We start from the raw sequence: 17,573 nt of genomic DNA on the forward strand, positions 1-17,573 counted from the left end.
CTCTACAGACCACAGTATTTTCTTCCAGAAAACAGAGACATATCTAAGTCACTCTGAGGCTTCTTAATTTTTTGTGCTGTTTTGCTCCCCCACACCAGATAGAATAGTTTCTCTCAGACACAGTATTTCCAGCAGTCTTCCAAGCACTAGGATTACAGGCATATGCCACTATTCCTGGCTACTACAAGTTTTGAAGAATAAATAACATATGTATGGAAAATATAGGACATGGTAGCACACATCTGGAAATCCTAAAATTTGAAAAAATGAGGCAGGAACATCTAAAGTTTTAGGTCAGCCATAGCTATAGGGGCAGGTGCTCTGTATCTTCTGAAAGCCATAAATTAATTAAATACAAAATGGCATTTGTGATGACAATGACCCGTCATGAGGGGATGAATCAGCAAATAAGCATGCCAAGTTTCAAAAGTATTTCAGAATCCCCAGGATCACAGAAGTCAGAGAACGTGCTATCATCTTAATCAAGAGGCTGAAATACCAACTTGAACTGAGAAGGGAGACTGGAGTTTTTCTAATGAGGCTCCTGACATATCACAGAAAGCAAGCCCTCTGAGGACCTAACGCAGTGTCCTAACAACATCTACCTTGCTAACTGAACAAGCAGGTCAACAAGGGAACAAATCCCTTCTCCCATTAGAGTATTCAACTTGAGTTCTTCATAGACAAGGTGAAGAACAAAGAAAATTGCAGGGATGTGAGGAAAGAGGAGAGTTGAAGAATCCAGACTAAGGTTCTGTGAAAAATCTTCTTCCTTCACCCTTGAACTTTCCAAAGCAGTCAAACATAAAGATTTGTTCAGAAGATGAGACTCAACGTTGTGATGGTAGTCTGAATTCAGTAAGTATTCCCAGTCCTAAGAAGAATAAAATGGACAATAATTACTTAGATAGTGCTAGATGGAAATGTCATTTTAAAATAACCGCAAGGGGCTGCAGATGTTCAGCAGCTAAGAGTACATACTACTTTGGCAAAGGACCTGAGTTTGGTTCCCAGCACCCACAGCAGGTAGTTTACAACCATTTGGAACTTCAACTACAGGGGATCTGGTATCTCTGAACTCCATAGGCACCTTCATTAAAACACAAAAGAAAACACCTGGAAACAGTCTACTGTCCTACAGGAGAGCAAAGCAAACTACAATATAGTCATAACTCTTGGTAATAAAAAGAACATACAACTGATACTTCCATCACCTGGATCATCTTCAGTACATTATGCTGAATGACAGAAACCTTATGTACAGAATACAGACTGTACTATTTCATCTGCGACAGACACAACTAACGAATGGTCAAAGAATTCAAGTCAGTGCTTGATTTAAGATAAGGGGGAAAAGGTTGATTACAAAGAGACAACATGGAAAGGTTCTGTGCTCTGGACCACTTCCGAATATACCATGGAATCTGAGGTATTTAAGTGTAAAGCAGAGAAATGCTACATAAAAGGGTAAATGCTGCTGGGCAATGATGGCACAGCCTTTAATCCCAGCACTCGAGAAGGAGAGGCAGGAGGATCTCTGAGTTTAAGGCCAGCCTTAAACTCCATCTACAGAGCGAGTTCCAGGACAGCCAGGAATACACAGAGAAACCCTGTCTTGAAAAAGCAAAAATATAAAACAAAAAAAGGGTTAATGCTGGCAAATAGCTGATGAATTACCAATAAATATCCACAAGTCTACACTGAAATTATGTAAAAACATATACATTTATACTAATTTTTGTATGATGATCAAAAACAAAATTAAATAAATGACAGAAAATATAACAGATTTTATCCTTCAAAATAATATACTCAGAAGTAAAATTAAAAAAAAGCAAAAGATACTGGGAAAACTGACAATTAATAGGAATATTAGACATGGGACACCTGTACAAGTCTCCACAAATCAGTAACATCAGCAAGAAATAACAATGAATGCTTACATCATCAGATCCAGTATCAGAAGGCCTCGCTTTTTTGGGCGCAATGACTGGGGAAAGTGATCCTTCAAAGTCGGACTGAAAAACAACCACAAAGCAGACAACAAAATCATGACATTATTATTGTCAATTAGCCAGTTTAAGGATCCAGGTGTCAGTTCTGCTAATCAGAGAAACGGAATAAAGTCACTAACACTCTTCTCTTCACCAGCACACGTGGTGCAAATCTCTTCTTAGTCACCACGGAGCGAAATTGTGTGTGTAAAGCATTCAGTACAGTGCCTGGACACATAGGTACAGTAATGGTCATTTATTTTTCTACTTCTCTAGTGACACAAATTATATCCAAACAAAAGAACACGAAAAATCACATAAGTCATAAGAGAGAGTCAGTAGCACTCTCTGCCATGTTATGAAAATGGAAAGAAAAAATAAAATATGGACAAAGAGAAAATAAGCACCATGAACCCTGCTGGCTAATGAGGACCATTCTGTCCCAAGCTTTGATCTAAAAAACATGACCTAAGTTTAATGTGTCAAAGTAACATGGCCTTAGCTATTTGCTTAAATATGATAAAAATAAAAAGGTTCTATGAAACAATTTTAAGGACATACAAAATTTATATCAGTATCATGCTTATGTAAAAGGCACCATTAAAAGTGTCTACAACAGCTATTCTTGGGAATGAGGAACAATTGCTTGCTCCTTCCTGTTTTCCAAATCCTCCTCAGTGAGAAAATATACTTTCATAATGAAGAGGAAAAAGGGTTTCTGTTTTTGTTTTTTTTTTTAATTTTTATTTTTTCTAATGGAGTTACTAGCATGAAGCCAAAACACATACGTAAGTACACCTGCGTTTTGGGGACAAAGGCTAAGTATATTCTGTAGTGACTGCTTCACAGTCCCAAGCATGGCTGTCTGGAGAGTGCTCTCCAAAGGAATGACCACACCCACACTGAAGGCATCACCCATGAAGGTCCTGCAGAAAAATGACTCGGAGGCCTGAGAGGCAGACAGCTTTACATTGCTAACAGTGTTCTCAGACTAAAGAACTTTAAATGAGCAAAGCACAGGTCTATGAGCTCTCTGACTCACCATCTACAAGACCAAGAGTGCTATTTGTAGTCATTTTACAAAGATGAACTGAGAAACAGTCCAAACTCAGGCATTAGTAACACATGACTACAATCCCAGCATCTGGGAGGCAAAGTCAGGAATATGGTGAATTAAAGCCCAGCCTGGGCTACATATACAATAAGACATTAATTTAATAAAAGAAAAGAAAGTAAAATATGCTTTAACACATTATAAAGACTCAAAGCATATTGAGTATTTGAATTATGAACTATAAATACAATACGCCACAGTACTATTCCAACATCATAAATGCAACATACCTGTTACTGTGTGTGTCAGTCTCTCGTGTTACGTAGTTATGCAAGCACTACATTTACAAAGGACAAATGAAGAGAGCAACTGTATTTACTTACACTTCGGGTCCATGCTAAGCGATCTGTGTTATAACCCATCATGTTCAAGAGACAGATGACAAATAAACTCCATTCTGAGTGGTAACTGGGGCCTCCCGGAGCACTGTGGACATTGTACCACTTGACGAGCATCTGAACTGCTATTTCTTTTGGCAGGATGAACTTAATTGCTTGCAGACACGTTTGTACTATTAAAAGCAAACACTGATTTCGGTATGTTTCCTATGCATATATTCTTTCCTCCTTTCAAATGCAAAGGTTTAAATGACTACTATGTCAAGGCCAGCCACCAGGAAAAGATTGTCATTAAGGAGCCAATCGAGCACAAACATTACCTCATCAATGTCAATCACTTTAAATCATCTCTACAGCTGTCAGATCCCTAATTCTGGGTTAGAAATAGGTGTGTATATAGCCCAGTTCACCCGAGATAATCTTGATTTACAACCACTGCTCCAATAACTATTCATTTTTCATTCTCAAATTGTCTGAGCTTGAATAATAAAGTTTCCTCTATGAAAAATATGTAACTTCTCCATCAATAAATTTACACAAGCCACTGATTAAAGCCTTCAGATACAACATCCACACAAGCACCTACCCATAGGAATGCTTAGGGGGCACTCAAGATGCTCTGAACGAGTGAACACTCCTGTCAACCAAAACTGCAACTTTTAGTTTCTAAAGTGGCTTCCCTCACCAACTACAATTGAGAGAGCCAAGGGTACTGCCTGCTATAAACAGCAAGGATCTGCGATTGGAAATAAATGGTTCCAGATAGTAGCAGTTTTCATTCTCATTCCCTCCCCTCCATCACTGTCACTGACTCCATCTTTTGCAGCACAACCTTTTCCTCACCAATCTGCTTTATGAGCACAAACACTGCAAAGACTAGAAGCAAATGGCAACGAATCATAGAAAAACCAAGGAGGCAAGTATGTCATAGCTGAAAACAAAATAAGAATTCTTAATAAATTAAGAGAAAGAGGAACCACTACAAGCAGAAACTGGGCTGAAGAGATAACTTAGCAGTGAAGAACCCCAGCTTCTCTTATAGAGAACCCGGGTTCAATTTCTAGCACTCATACAGCAACTCACAACCACCCACCACTCTAGTTAAAGGCAATCTAATGCCCTCTGCTGGCCTCCATGGGCACTGCACTCATGTGCTGCACAGACATACACGCGGGCACATACATAAATAACTCCTTAAAAAAAAAAAACAGAAAACTGTCTCCACCAACTGTGTCATACATCTAACTGGGTACACACAGAGTATATTCTGACTCACACATACCTAATTCCGAGGTAGCCACTTCAGGGATAGTGATCCTAACCATGGAGCCATTACTCAGTTCCTAGTGAAAGAATGGAAACAAGGAAAAGAAAACAAAACAACAGTTTATTGTTTTAAAAAAACAAAACACACACACACACACACATATATATAGTAACTTATACCATCATATGTCTGTTGAAGCAAAATCCAATAAAATAAAAAACTACATTTTTCAATCAGAAATGAATGTTTCTAAACAAATATGCATTTTTGCAAAACACTTTCAAAATCTTTGTTTTAATAAAGTGTCCACTTCCTCCCAAATGCTGGGACTAAAAGCATGTGCCACCATGCCTAGCCAAGTGTCCACTTTTTATACAAACACTACGAGACACCATTATCAAAAGGTAACTTTCACCCAAAAGATAAAAGCATGGCAATGTGCAATTAATGGATTAAACATGCTTGTTTTAAATAAAATCATTAAATAGTTTTATTAATTACTTGAGAATTTCAGATGATGTGCTTTTAACACAGTCACTTCCCTACCCCCAAACCCTAGAAACTATTGACTCCCCACAGCAACTCAGTGAGGGGTGGGCTTCAGTAAATGTTTAGTAAAGAAATCTCAGAAAATAGAAGCAGAATTAAACAGTACAAAATGATAGTATATTTTAAAAATTATGAGATAAAGAAAGGCAAAGCAGCTCAGCAGGTAAAAAGCAATTATCTTGAAAGCCTGGTAACTTGCATTCAACCCACATGAAGGTGGAAGGAGAGAACCAACTTCATAAAGTTGTCCTCTGACTACAACATGTATGCGCACCCCACATACACACATCATATACACAATAATAAATGCTTTAAAATCACTAGAAATGTTCATTTTCATACGTAAGTTTACACCCTGCCCAATGTGAAGTGTTCAGACAAACAGCCGTCGGCCAGCTCGCCCACCTCTGCAGAAGGACTTACTAGAGTGACTCTGTTATGAACAGGGTCTCGCACAGAATGAATGAAAGTTCCAAGCTGCTGGAAAGTGCAATCCTCATTGTAGAGAGAATCATTAAGTTTTGTTGAAGAATCCCTCAGTTCTGGAACTGGAGACAACAGAACCACCTACAAAAAGTCACAACACAGATGAAGGACTATTTGAGAATTAAAGGTAAGGACTATACTTTTGCATATGCTTTGATGATTCCAATCATTCTGCTCCAGGAACAATGAACCTGCAATAGGCCAAACTCTTCACAGAAAACTACAAAAAGCAACTGACTGACAACATACATACATACATAGCTACATTGTGACACCCCTCAAATGCATACTACCTGTCTCCAGGCTTTCCTTCCAGCCTGGTAGGCACCAGTACCAGCCTAAGTTGCTCACAGAACGCAGTCTCATTTCTCAGTGGCACCCAACAGCCTCCAAGAGCATACGGTGCTGGCCGACACACTGTCATTGACACCTCTTCAGGACTGGTACATTACCCTCTTCCTTTGCAGCATACACCACACTGAGACCCTCTTTTTCTCTCCTATATTGACACAGGCTGCACTTGGCCTTCCTATCTTGAACCTGAAGAAAAACTTGGAACAAACCCTGATAGGAGAAACTTCTCACAAACTTACAAAGAAGCCAGGAGAACTGCACTCAGAACACTGTCATGTCACCCATCTTCCTTCAAGAACACAGTGATAGGAGTGGCAATTCCAGTGTTATCACTTACTAGCTTCTAACTTTGGACAACTAACTTTGAACCACTGTGTATCCAACTATAAAGTGAGGACCAAGTATCTTCCAATCAGTAAAGTTGTTATAAAGCCTTAATTAGGAAAATACTGATAAAGCAGACAGTGCCTAGCATGTAGAAATGTTAACCTAAGAATAATTATTGTTGTTATTGTTGTTGTTGTTGTTGTTATTCTATTATGCCACTCTCTGCTATGCCTCACCCAACACACTTCTTACTCATTTCATAAATTGGTTGAGACTTTAGTTCGTGTTAGGAGACAGAGATACAAGGATCTTCTAGCTGGCTGGGCAATGGTAAACACCTTTATCCCAGCACTTTGGAGGCAGAAGCAGGCAGATCTCCACGAGTTTGAAGTTAGCCTGGTCTACACATAGTGAGTTCCCAGCCAGCCAGAGCTGTTACACAGAGAAACCGGGGGTGGGGTGTCTTCTAGTTCAATATGGTAGTGCATATCTATATAAGTCCCAACACTGAGAAGGAGAAGCAAGAGCTCAAGGTTATCTGACCTTTCACAGCAAGTTTGAGGTCATCCTCAGGAAGTCTTTTGCACTCTCTTCTCCTGTGTTCATGCCCTTACCCTGAATACCTACTTCTATTTACCCTTCTTACCCTCAAAGTTCAGGCCAGGAATGACATGCCTCCCAGCAATGTGTACCCCGTTCAGTGGATGAAATAGTAGCAGTTTCTATTCCTCACTTACAACTCTTGACAGACTACCTTAAATTATGATTTCTTATGCAGACCACACATCTACTACATCCGGGTAAACTGTGAGATCTCTAGATAGAAAAAAAGGAACCATTTTCACTTCTCCAAATCTTCAAAGAGCACTTCTCACAGCAAAAAGAATGTAGTCACCATCACTTGTGCTTGGAAACGCCTATCTGTGAATACTAACTAAAATTAAGTTAAACATGGAAAGAACTAAAACTTGACCAAACTTCTTTAAAACATGATTAACAGTTGACAAGATCTAATCTACTTCTTACCTCATCCATTGATCCAAGAAGTTTACCAAGAGGCTTGGGAGTACTTATACCATCTAGGGGTGTACTAGGCCGAGGCATCATGTTGGACATTGTCAGGGAAGGAGCCGGAAGTCCAGGAATAAAAACTTTCCCCACCTTTGAGCAATATGGAGGAGGGGAGAGTAGTGAATAGATCATATCCTTAAGTTAAATGCTTAGTCACATGAACAAATAGTCTTTATATATACTGAAGTTCATGACCATTAAACACAACACATATTTAACATCTTCTCAAATTAGAACAGCCAACTATGAATACCTCAGTATAATTCTTTTGTTTGATTCAGGAAACTTTTTTACAGAAAAGCTGGAAAGAGATGTTAATATAGTCAAGATAGTATATAACATTCGATCTCAAGAGTCGTATTTATATAAAATACAATTTTTATAAAAACTCCAAAACAAGGAAAGATAGACAAACTGCTCTTCAATGACACACACATAAGTGCAAAGCTAACAAAATCAAGAGGCGTTTACAGGAAAGCCAGGGTAGTGTGTTGGGGAAGCAGGTGGCGACTGCATTCAGAGAACAGAATAAAGCTACTGGCAGGCCAGGTATAAGGGGATTAAGGCAGGAGATTCCCAAGACCTATGCTATTTATTGAGACTCTGCCTCAAAAATAGTAATTTAATAAAAAAAAGTTACTGGCAATACATTTTCTTCATTATTCCTCAAACTAAGTATATAATACTTATAAACATATATTTATAATACTTATATTGTAGGGTTTTTGGTTTTTTGTGTTTTTTTTTTTTTTTTTTTGAAACAGGGTCTCACTATGTAGCCCTGGCTGTCCTGGAACTCACTATGTAGACCAGTCTGGCCTCGAATCCAGAAATCCACCTGCCTCTGCCTTCCACGTGCTGGGATTACAGGCGTGCACCACCACGTCCAGCTTAAGTATATATTTTTAAACTTGACAAAAGTTACAAAAGGAAGCTACAACCAACATACATAACATTTAACATAATAAAATGTTACAATGTTGGTGCTTCCCAAAGCTGCTCATCTTTCATTCCAAAACTGGGTTTTAAGGCTCTACCTACTCTCAATAAAGGTTCCCATTTGGTGGAGACAGGTGCATAGTATCAATGCATTTAACAGGGAGCCCTCGTCCAAATTAGGACTGGCCTCCACAATTGGCTTCATTTCCCACTTAACAAAAATCTTCTGCCAAACTGCACAGAAGAATCAGAGCCAACTGTAAATAATGCAGGCAGTTCTACCAAAAGCACAAAGCACTGCTTTTGACGTACCCGAACCACTCCTGTGTACAGCACCAAGTTCCCATTGCCTTCTAGTACCAACATGGTGTCTATCTTCTGAAAACAAAAAACAAAATCTCTTGTAGTTTGAGTAAATTAATTAAATTTTCAGAAAAATCTAGTAAAGCATAATGATTCGATGTGCATTTACCTCCACTGGGGCTGCATCTTTTGCATGGACATTGGTGACAGAGCCAAAGATGAGCTGGGTCTTGTCATTACTCTCTTGAAACTTTACACAACTAAATATGAAAGTAAAAACAGAAAGAAACAAGTCTTAAGGGTGTCATCTGGGCCAGGCAGTGGTGGCGCACGCCTTTATTTTCAGCACTCAGAGACGGAGTCGGGTGGATTTCTGGGAGTTCGAGGCCAGCCTGGTCTACAGAGCAAGGTCCAGGACAGCGAGGGCTACATAGAGACTCGGTCTCAAAAAATATATGCGGAAATAGGTCTGTGTTCACTACAGGAAGGGAGCAAGAGGACAGAGAGCATGGGATGGATACAGAAGAGCAGCAAATGGAAAATCTTCAGGGAGGCAAAAGTTATTTTCTATCTTTAACTGTTACAACGATTACACCAATCTGCAGAGAGAAGAAAGACGCATGAATCCATATAAATATACACACACGAATGAATACATGTAAAACCAAAGAAAGATGTGTAGGTCATACTGATACCAGTTTCCTGACTTTAAAAACATGCTGACGTAACATAAGATGTTACCACTGAGAGAACAAAAAAACCACACGGGGCCAGAGAGCTAGAAGGCTCAGCAGGTAAAGCCCGACAGCCTGGGTGTAATCCCTAGGACCATACAGTGAAGAAGAGAACAGAGATACCCTCAAACGTGCCCTTAGACCTCCACTTGAATGTCATAGGACAAACAGAGACACACACACACAATGCATACAAAGCAATGATTAAAAAAAGAAAGGCTTAAATTAAAAAAGACTTCATGATATAGAAGGACCTCACTACAATTTTGCAACTTGCTGTAAGCTATAGTTGTTTTCAAATGAAAAGGGAAATGAGTAGACAAAACATGTGAACAGACATTTCTCCCATGAAGTAAGTGTGTGCTAGTAGCCACATGAGAAAATGATCAATATCAAAGCATCAGGAAGGGGTTGGAGAGATGGCTAGAGGTTAAGAGCACTGACTCTTCTTCCAGACCACACTTGATTCCCAATACCAACACACCAGCTCACAACAATTAGTAACTCCAGTTTCAGGGGATCCGATGTGTTCTTCTGCCAAGAACCTTTGTGGGCACCAGGCATGCACACACACAGTACACAGACGTACATGCAGACAAAACATACATACACAGAAAATAATTCTTTAAAAAAAAAGGCATCAGGAAAATATAAATAGAAACCACTTGACACTTCATTAGGGTGGCTGTAATCAAAGATGCTACATTCAAAACTTCAGGATAAAGAGACACGAACCTTCACACATTGGAGGAAGAAATGCAAAACTGCACAGCCTATTTGGAAATCAACTGGCCAATTTCTTGAAATATTCAACATGATTTACCAGTCATTCCAACAATTCCACTGCTGGGTATGTACCCAGGAAAAGCAAAATTATATATGCCCATACAAAGATATTTGCCCACAGGTTCCTAATTCACAGTGGTCAAAAGTGAACAGTAGGCATGGTACCGCATGCCTTTTATCCCAGAGGGAGGCAGAGGCAGGTGGATCTCTATATGTTCAAAGTCAGCTTGGTCTACATCAGAGTTTCAGAACATCCAGGGCTACAGGAGATAAACTATCCATCAACTGGTAAGCAGGCAAATGTGACTTATCTATAAAATGAGTACTGTACAATAATGCTGAGGAAATTCTCATACATGTCCTAACAGAGTGGATCCTAAAAGTCACTATGAAAAGTGACAAAGTAGATCACCAGAAGAAAAGAAAAAAGAAAAATGAAACTGAAACCACCACCACCAAAACCACTTTTCTAGGACAGGACGTAGACAAATGCCTTTAATTCCAGAACTTGGGAGGCAGAGGCAAGCAGATCTCTAAGTTTCAAGCTAACCAGGGCAACAAAATAATAATAACATTTTTAAAAAAATGACTAATATACAAGGCAGAAAGCCCCTAAAATGACTGCCTGAGGCTGGGAGCAGGGAAAGACTACTTGCAAATGGCAGAGGGTCCCTCCTTAGAGATGGAAATGTTTAAATCTGGACTGTGGGCCTTGGTGGCTACACACCTCTACAAATTTACTAAAAATCATTTAATTGTACACTTACTACAAGAAAAAATAGAAAGGGAGAGTAGGAATCAGTGCTGATCTTCAGAGATAATGGGAAATAGAAATACTTACCGTAACTGAAGCTGAGCCTCCACTAAAAAGCACAAGAACTTCTGTCCACATAGGTCAGTTGTTATAAATACCTTGGTGGCATGAGCGTTTTTCTCTCTAAAGTAGACACATTAATAAACTGTCAGTATTAGTTCAAAGATCTACTTCAGTAAATTAATCTTTGGAAACATTTTACAAAAAAGTAGACTACTTCCTGGATCAAGCAATAACCATGACACAAAAACTCCATGTGGATGTGGATGTGTTCAACCATCACTTCTAAAACTGCTCTACTCTCAGACTCCCTCTTTATCCACCATTTCCTTTCTCTATAGGTGCAAAGTTCTCTTTACTTGAGTACAGCCCTACTCAAGTACCCTCATCTTAGAAGGCGAACTGTGACCTAACAGGGATGATCTAAAGGGTTAAGTAGAGGCCTAGGAAGGTGGTAGAACTCAAAAGCACTTGTCACAAAACATGAGGACTGGGGTGTGAATTTCCAGAACCCAACTAAATGGCAGTCCTAGTATAAACCCAGCACTCAGAAAGCAGAGACAAGGGGTCCCAGGAACAGGATGGCAAGGAGGACTAGTCATCAGTGAACTCTGGACTCAATTGAGAGACCTTGCCTCAGTGAATAAGGTATGGAAGATAGGAGAACCAAGGAAGACTCCTAATGTCAAGTCCAGACCTTCACATGTATATTTCAGGTAACTGTACACACAAACACACACACACACACCACGAGGGGGGAAAAACAAGGGGGAGGAATTCTTCGGTCAGAAGTAAAAGTGTTGTGTGGCTGGGTAAAAAACCCACTCTTATCTTTTAGTTAAAGCAACAAATTTGGATGAAATTCACAAGACAACTTCTCATTACATAGTTCAGCGAAGGCAAACATCCCTAGGCAGCTAGCTACTGAAAACCTTCAATAAACCGATTCTTGCTTCCTCACCTCCTATTTACCTTTTGTTCCACGCTTCCCTACCATCCCTCAAGCCTAAGGGGAGTGACCATTGTGGATATACCTTCCTCTGAGGTAACAGTCAGGGCCAAACAGCACCTGGAAATACTAACACTACTCTCTTCTCGAAATGTCTGCTCCTCCACCTGACTTCCTCTCTCTCTGTAGCAGCTCTCATCACCCACCTCCCAAACCCTGAGTCCCCAGCCTTCTATACGACTCAGTTTTAACTTGTTAGGAGGTGACAGATTAATGTGAACATTGAATGAATGTTCAAAACACCTGCCCAGGAAAAGGCCTACACACTACACATACCCACCACCATTTAACAACTCCAGAATTAACAGAATCCCTGTGAATTTATCCACAGGCCCTCTAGGGACCCCAGGAGCCTGATATACTCTTTAAATCCTAGTCCACCCCTCTTGCCTCAGTCACACCTGCAACTTGTTCTGCTGTTTCTGTTTACTATGCACACATAAGCAGACCTGAAAAGCAATCACTCAAGCCTCTTCATTCTCAGCCTGTCAAAGCAAAGTAGGAGTCTTTGGATCAAAGCTGCCTGCTGTGCCCATCTTCCCCAAGGCCTACCTGCAGAACAGCAAGCATTCCAGTATCACTATCTTTAGCTATATGTGCGACAATCACTAAAGGGCCATGTTAATTAGCACACACACTGGCCTCTGGCTGGATTAATTAACAAATTATCAATGAGATTATAAAAAGATTAGGGTCATTTATTTCTCAAAAAGTAAAGCTAACACCTGACACAAAGATAACATTCCCTCAAAACCGCAGCTACATTTGGTGTTTAAATGAGATTGGCCCCCACAGGCTCAAACTTAAATGCTTAACCCCCAGTTGATAAGCTGTCAGGGGAGAATTAGGAGGTGTGGCCTTGTGGAAGGAGGTGTGTCACTGGGGTGAGCTTTAAGGTTTCAAAAGCCCACTCCAGACCCAGTGTCTCACTCTTGCTCTGCCTGATACCTGTGGATCAAGATGTACAGCTCTCAGCTACTGTTTCAACGACATGCCTGTCTGCTTCCAATCAACATGATGATGGGCTACCATCTGAAACTATGAGCACGGCCCCAAGGTAAATGCTTTCCTTTATAAGTGCTGCCTTGGCCTTGGTGTCTTTTCACAGCAATAGAACCCTGATTACGATTACAGAAATAGGGATTTTGTCCTAAAACTTCAAACACCTCAATTCTCAAAGATTACTATATTAAAGAAATATTCAATGGAAAAGCATTTTTAGGATCACTTTAGTATCAATAATTTCTTCTAAAATTAAGGTAGTATAAATATGTATCTCTATATAGTTTATGTGTTGATACCATAACTAATGTCAAAGGACATATTAAAACATTTCACACATATTTGGCAAATACTCTACCACTTAGTTATACCACCAGGCATAACAACAAACATTTTCAAAAATGTTAGCAATATCTTTCTTTGAATATAAAATTATATCCACCAAACCTTGTATTAGGAAGTGTTTCAGTCCACAAGTGGTCAATGCACAGCTCAGGAATAATAGGCTCCGTTTCTGGTGCCAAAAATGAGTCATTAAAACTGCCACCTGGAGAATGAGAAATGCTGTGTCTCTTTGGCGACTGATTATGGCTTGAAAGGTTGAATCTTTGCACCCCTGAGAAAGAGTGCACCCCTAAGGCAGGGGAATGAGCACGGCTGCAAAATAACCAGAGAGAGGACATCACCAGGAGCAACTTGGATTCCTAACACGTGCCAATAATTCATCTTAAATCCTATACATGAGAAACACTCATGGTACAATCCTAGTTACATAGACACTTTCAGAAATGAACAACTACTTAAAAGATTTGTCCTGATGTGCTTTATGAGAGCCTAAATCTTTATTTACAACTCATGTTAAAATGTACTCAAGACAGGCATAGAGGATCACGCCTTTAATCCCAGCATTTAGGGGGCAGACAGGCAGATCTCTGTGAGTTTGAGGCTAGCCTGATCTACATACTTAGTTCAAGGACAGCCAAGGCTACACAGAGAGACTCTGTCTTTTAAAAAAAAAAATCACTTAGAACTGAAAACGAATCTATTTTCTCCTTCAAAAAATAAATAGCGTACATTATTCAAAGTATGCCGCTGTACTTTCAGACGAGTACAAACTAGTACAAACTAGTCAGACAGTGGTGGCACACGCCTTTGTTCCCAGCATTTGGGAGGCAGAGTTCAAGGCTGATCTCTTAGAGCTCAAGGCCAGGCTGGTCAACAGAGTAAGTTCCAGGCTTACTCTGTAGTCTTAAAAACCAAAATAAATAAATAAGGTTTTTAAAAAAAACTAGCCTGGCGGTGGTGGCGCAGGCCTTTAGTCCCAGCACTCGGGAGGCAGAGGCAGGCGGATCTCTGTGAGTTCGAGACCAGCCTGGTCTACAAGAGCTAGTTCCAGGACAGGCTCCAAAACCACAGAGAAACCCTGTCTCGAAAAATCAAAAAAAGAAAAAAAAAACTAGCAAAGTATTTGTAGAATTAAATGTCATCTAAGTGCTGCCCCATCATGGGAGAAACAATGCAATTTTATAGCATTCTATCATAAGCAGCTTCTAAACACAACTCAAACACAAAACTACTGGGGCACTGTAGATGCGGAAGTTGTAAAAAGACCATAATTGGGTTTATGCCTAGTCCCCCTAAAAACTAGTCATCAACAGAAGCCATAAATTCTTCAAAACATAAGGGAACTAAAACAGCAGGTATCCAGTGCTTGGAATATTTGTTTAGAACAAGGAAAGGCCCACCTGAGAGCCGCCATGTTGGAGATGGAAGGCGAGCGGGAGTGCAGGCTCGGAGACGAGGCAGAGCGACTCTGGCTGTGAATGGAGGAGTAATTCTGGAAAGGGGAAGGCACGGGGGATTCGCCTTTGGAGAGGCTTCGGAGATGTGCTGTGAGGGAGCTGCTAGTGGCTGCATTCCCTGCCTGCTCAGGGAACTTTAAAACAGCATTCTCCTCCTTAAGTCAAAGTGAATGGGAAAAATGAACCATTAGAATACAAAGTGAATGGAACACATGTTCAGGATTCACTCTCCCTCACAGAGGAAGCAGCGTCAGTCACCCTCACCTCTGGCTTTACTCTCCGCAGAGTCCACACGGAATGCACATTCTGAACAGCATCATAGGTCATTACAATGGAGGGGTCGATGCTGAGAAACACAATCTTCACTGCAGGATCTACAACATACTGCACCCGTGATGAGCCAAAAAGACCTGAAAATCAAAATGGAAATGACCAGGTATGGAACAGTAGCTTTAGCTTTTTAAAAGAATTCTTTATGAAGAAAGTTCTCATTGTTCCTAAAAGGAAAGGGAACCAAGCCAATTAAAGCACAAAACCCACTCAATGTTACATACTGACAATGGATTTTAAATTTCCAGAGTGTCAAAATGCACTAAACATGACACAATGACTAGTTGGTCTTGGACACACATGTAACTCAAAAGTTGAAGATTCGTCCTGATTCATCATTAATCTCATCAGCCAGAGGCAAAGGGTCCAGGACTCCTTCAACAATCAACCTCTTATTCATCTTTTTTTGGGAGGGCAGGGGAGTTGTTTGTTTGAGACAGGGTTTCATTATGAGGCTCTGGCTGTCCTGCCTGGAACTAGGTACACCAGGCTGGCCTCAAACTCACAGAGATCCACCTGCCTCTGCTTCCCAAGTGCTGGGATTAAAGGCCCACACCACCACGTCCAACCAATCATCAATTTTTTTCAAGATTACAATCATTAGAAAAGTCTGATTGACTGGCTGGCTGACTGGCTCTATTCTGCCCTCCAATAATTAACTCAGAAGGAGTGAATGATGTGTTTTACTTATTAAAAATGAAAAGTTTTTCCTGCTGAGTTCAGTTATTTTTCTATAGCACTACAGATCACTTTCCATATCCTTAACAATTTCCTTCTCAGTTAAAATACTGGAAAATGGAAAAAGCATGATTATTCTGCAGAAATAGAAATTATTTTATAAAGAAATAATAAAACTAGCCAGGCATGGTGACATACACCTGTAATCCCAGCATTTGGGAGGCAGTGGCACACAGATCTCTGTGAATATGAGGCTAGCCGGATCTACACAAAGAGTTCCAGCACAGACAGGTCTACACAGTGGAATCCTGTCTCCAAAAAAAAAAAAGAAAGAAAGAAAAACAAACAAACAAAAGAAATAATAAAACTATTTCAGACTTCCACCATTCCACTAAAATTAGAGGGCTTTTGTTTTTAGTAGAAGGAGGAATGGGGCTGGAGATGGCTCAGCCATTAAGAATGCTTGCTGCTCTTGCAGAAGACCGAAGTTCATTTTCTAATACCCATGTCAGGCAGCTCACAACCACCTGTAACTCCAGCTCCAAGGATTTAATTCTATCTTCTGGTCTCTATGAGTATCTGAACACACGTGCACAAACCCACACATGGATATACACATATACATAAGTAAAATTAACAATAATAAAATCTTTTAAGAGTGAGAAATAGACAATAGCTTCACTGTGTTGCCCATGCTGCCCCCAAAGTACTAGTCTCAAGCAATCTTCCTGCCTCAGTCTCAGAAGTTGCTGGGATTATAGGTACTTATCACCACCACCCATTTCTATCAAATCAGAATTCTGCTGTGTTTAGTTTTACATATTATTCGTAACATCCTACATGATCAACAATCTTTTTTGTCATTTGCTACACCCTTTAAAAAGACAGCTGGTATGTTTAAAGAAACAGGACGGAGGTTTGATTTAGCCACGGCTATCCCACTCATGCTGCAGGAGATAAAACCTCAGCGGCATTTGGAATGCACCAGTAAAATGACCAAAGACTACAAATGTCCTCCCAGTTCTCCACCTTTACTATTTGTAGGTGTCGATTCGTGTTTGGTAAAGCCTAAATTTAAAGTCAAGCATACAGGAATACTTTAGATACATTCAAAGTGAGGATCGTCAGTAAACTTGAACAAAAAAAGTGAAACACACAAAAAAAAAAAAAGTGAAACACTAAAATGTGCCCAGTAATTAGGACCTATGTTTTTATTCTCAAAAAGAAAAAAAAAAAAACTTTAGTTCATCCAAGTATCATTCGTTTTCTTAATTTTAAAGGACAGTTACCTAAGGCAAGTTAACAAACATCAGTATCCCTCACTGACTTATGTCTTTAGTTTTACTGAGACAACTGTTGTTTTTGCTTTCAATGAATTGCTTTCATAATAAAAGTTATTTTATAACACGCTTAAATTATCTTCTGATAAAACAAGTCACTCTTTAAATAAAATTCATTTTTATTTTTCTCCCTCCCTTGATGTTAAAACAGAGCTTATATAAAAGAGTACGAAAGTATACTTACTTCCAGATTTACAAACAAGTGGAGTTATTTCATCCAGTGGGTGCAGCATGCTGAACATAGTAGGCAAAGGTTCTCTAGCAACAAACAAAGCACAAACAGTCACCAACAAGATAACTATGTGCACCCTGGTGCTGAACAAGCAACTAGAAATC

The 17,573-nt window shown here is 39.8% G+C and overlaps 1 protein-coding gene across 2 annotated transcripts in view; it reads right to left on the minus strand.

Moving 5' to 3' along the window:
- Anapc1 (anaphase promoting complex subunit 1) overlaps window positions 1–17,573 on the minus strand; it is a 75,447-nt gene that overhangs the window by 49,204 nt on the left and 8,670 nt on the right. For both annotated transcript variants that reach the window (XM_075962112.1, XM_075962111.1), the window contains exons 7-19: window positions 17,422–17,495; window positions 15,154–15,299; window positions 14,833–15,044; window positions 13,535–13,744; window positions 11,104–11,199; window positions 8,912–9,002; window positions 8,752–8,817; window positions 7,456–7,590; window positions 5,686–5,829; window positions 4,729–4,789; window positions 3,432–3,619; window positions 1,944–2,018; window positions 606–874 (exon numbers count right to left, since the gene is read on the minus strand). In XM_075962112.1, coding sequence (XP_075818227.1) covers window positions 606–874; window positions 1,944–2,018; window positions 3,432–3,619; window positions 4,729–4,789; window positions 5,686–5,829; window positions 7,456–7,590; window positions 8,752–8,817; window positions 8,912–9,002; window positions 11,104–11,199; window positions 13,535–13,744; window positions 14,833–15,044; window positions 15,154–15,299; window positions 17,422–17,495 — 1,767 coding nt within the window. The remainder of the gene's footprint in view (window positions 1–605; window positions 875–1,943; window positions 2,019–3,431; window positions 3,620–4,728; window positions 4,790–5,685; window positions 5,830–7,455; window positions 7,591–8,751; window positions 8,818–8,911; window positions 9,003–11,103; window positions 11,200–13,534; window positions 13,745–14,832; window positions 15,045–15,153; window positions 15,300–17,421; window positions 17,496–17,573) is intronic.

This window comes from Microtus pennsylvanicus, chromosome 2, assembly GCF_037038515.1.
Source record: "Microtus pennsylvanicus isolate mMicPen1 chromosome 2, mMicPen1.hap1, whole genome shotgun sequence".
Taxonomy (NCBI): Eukaryota; Metazoa; Chordata; class Mammalia; order Rodentia; family Cricetidae; genus Microtus; species Microtus pennsylvanicus.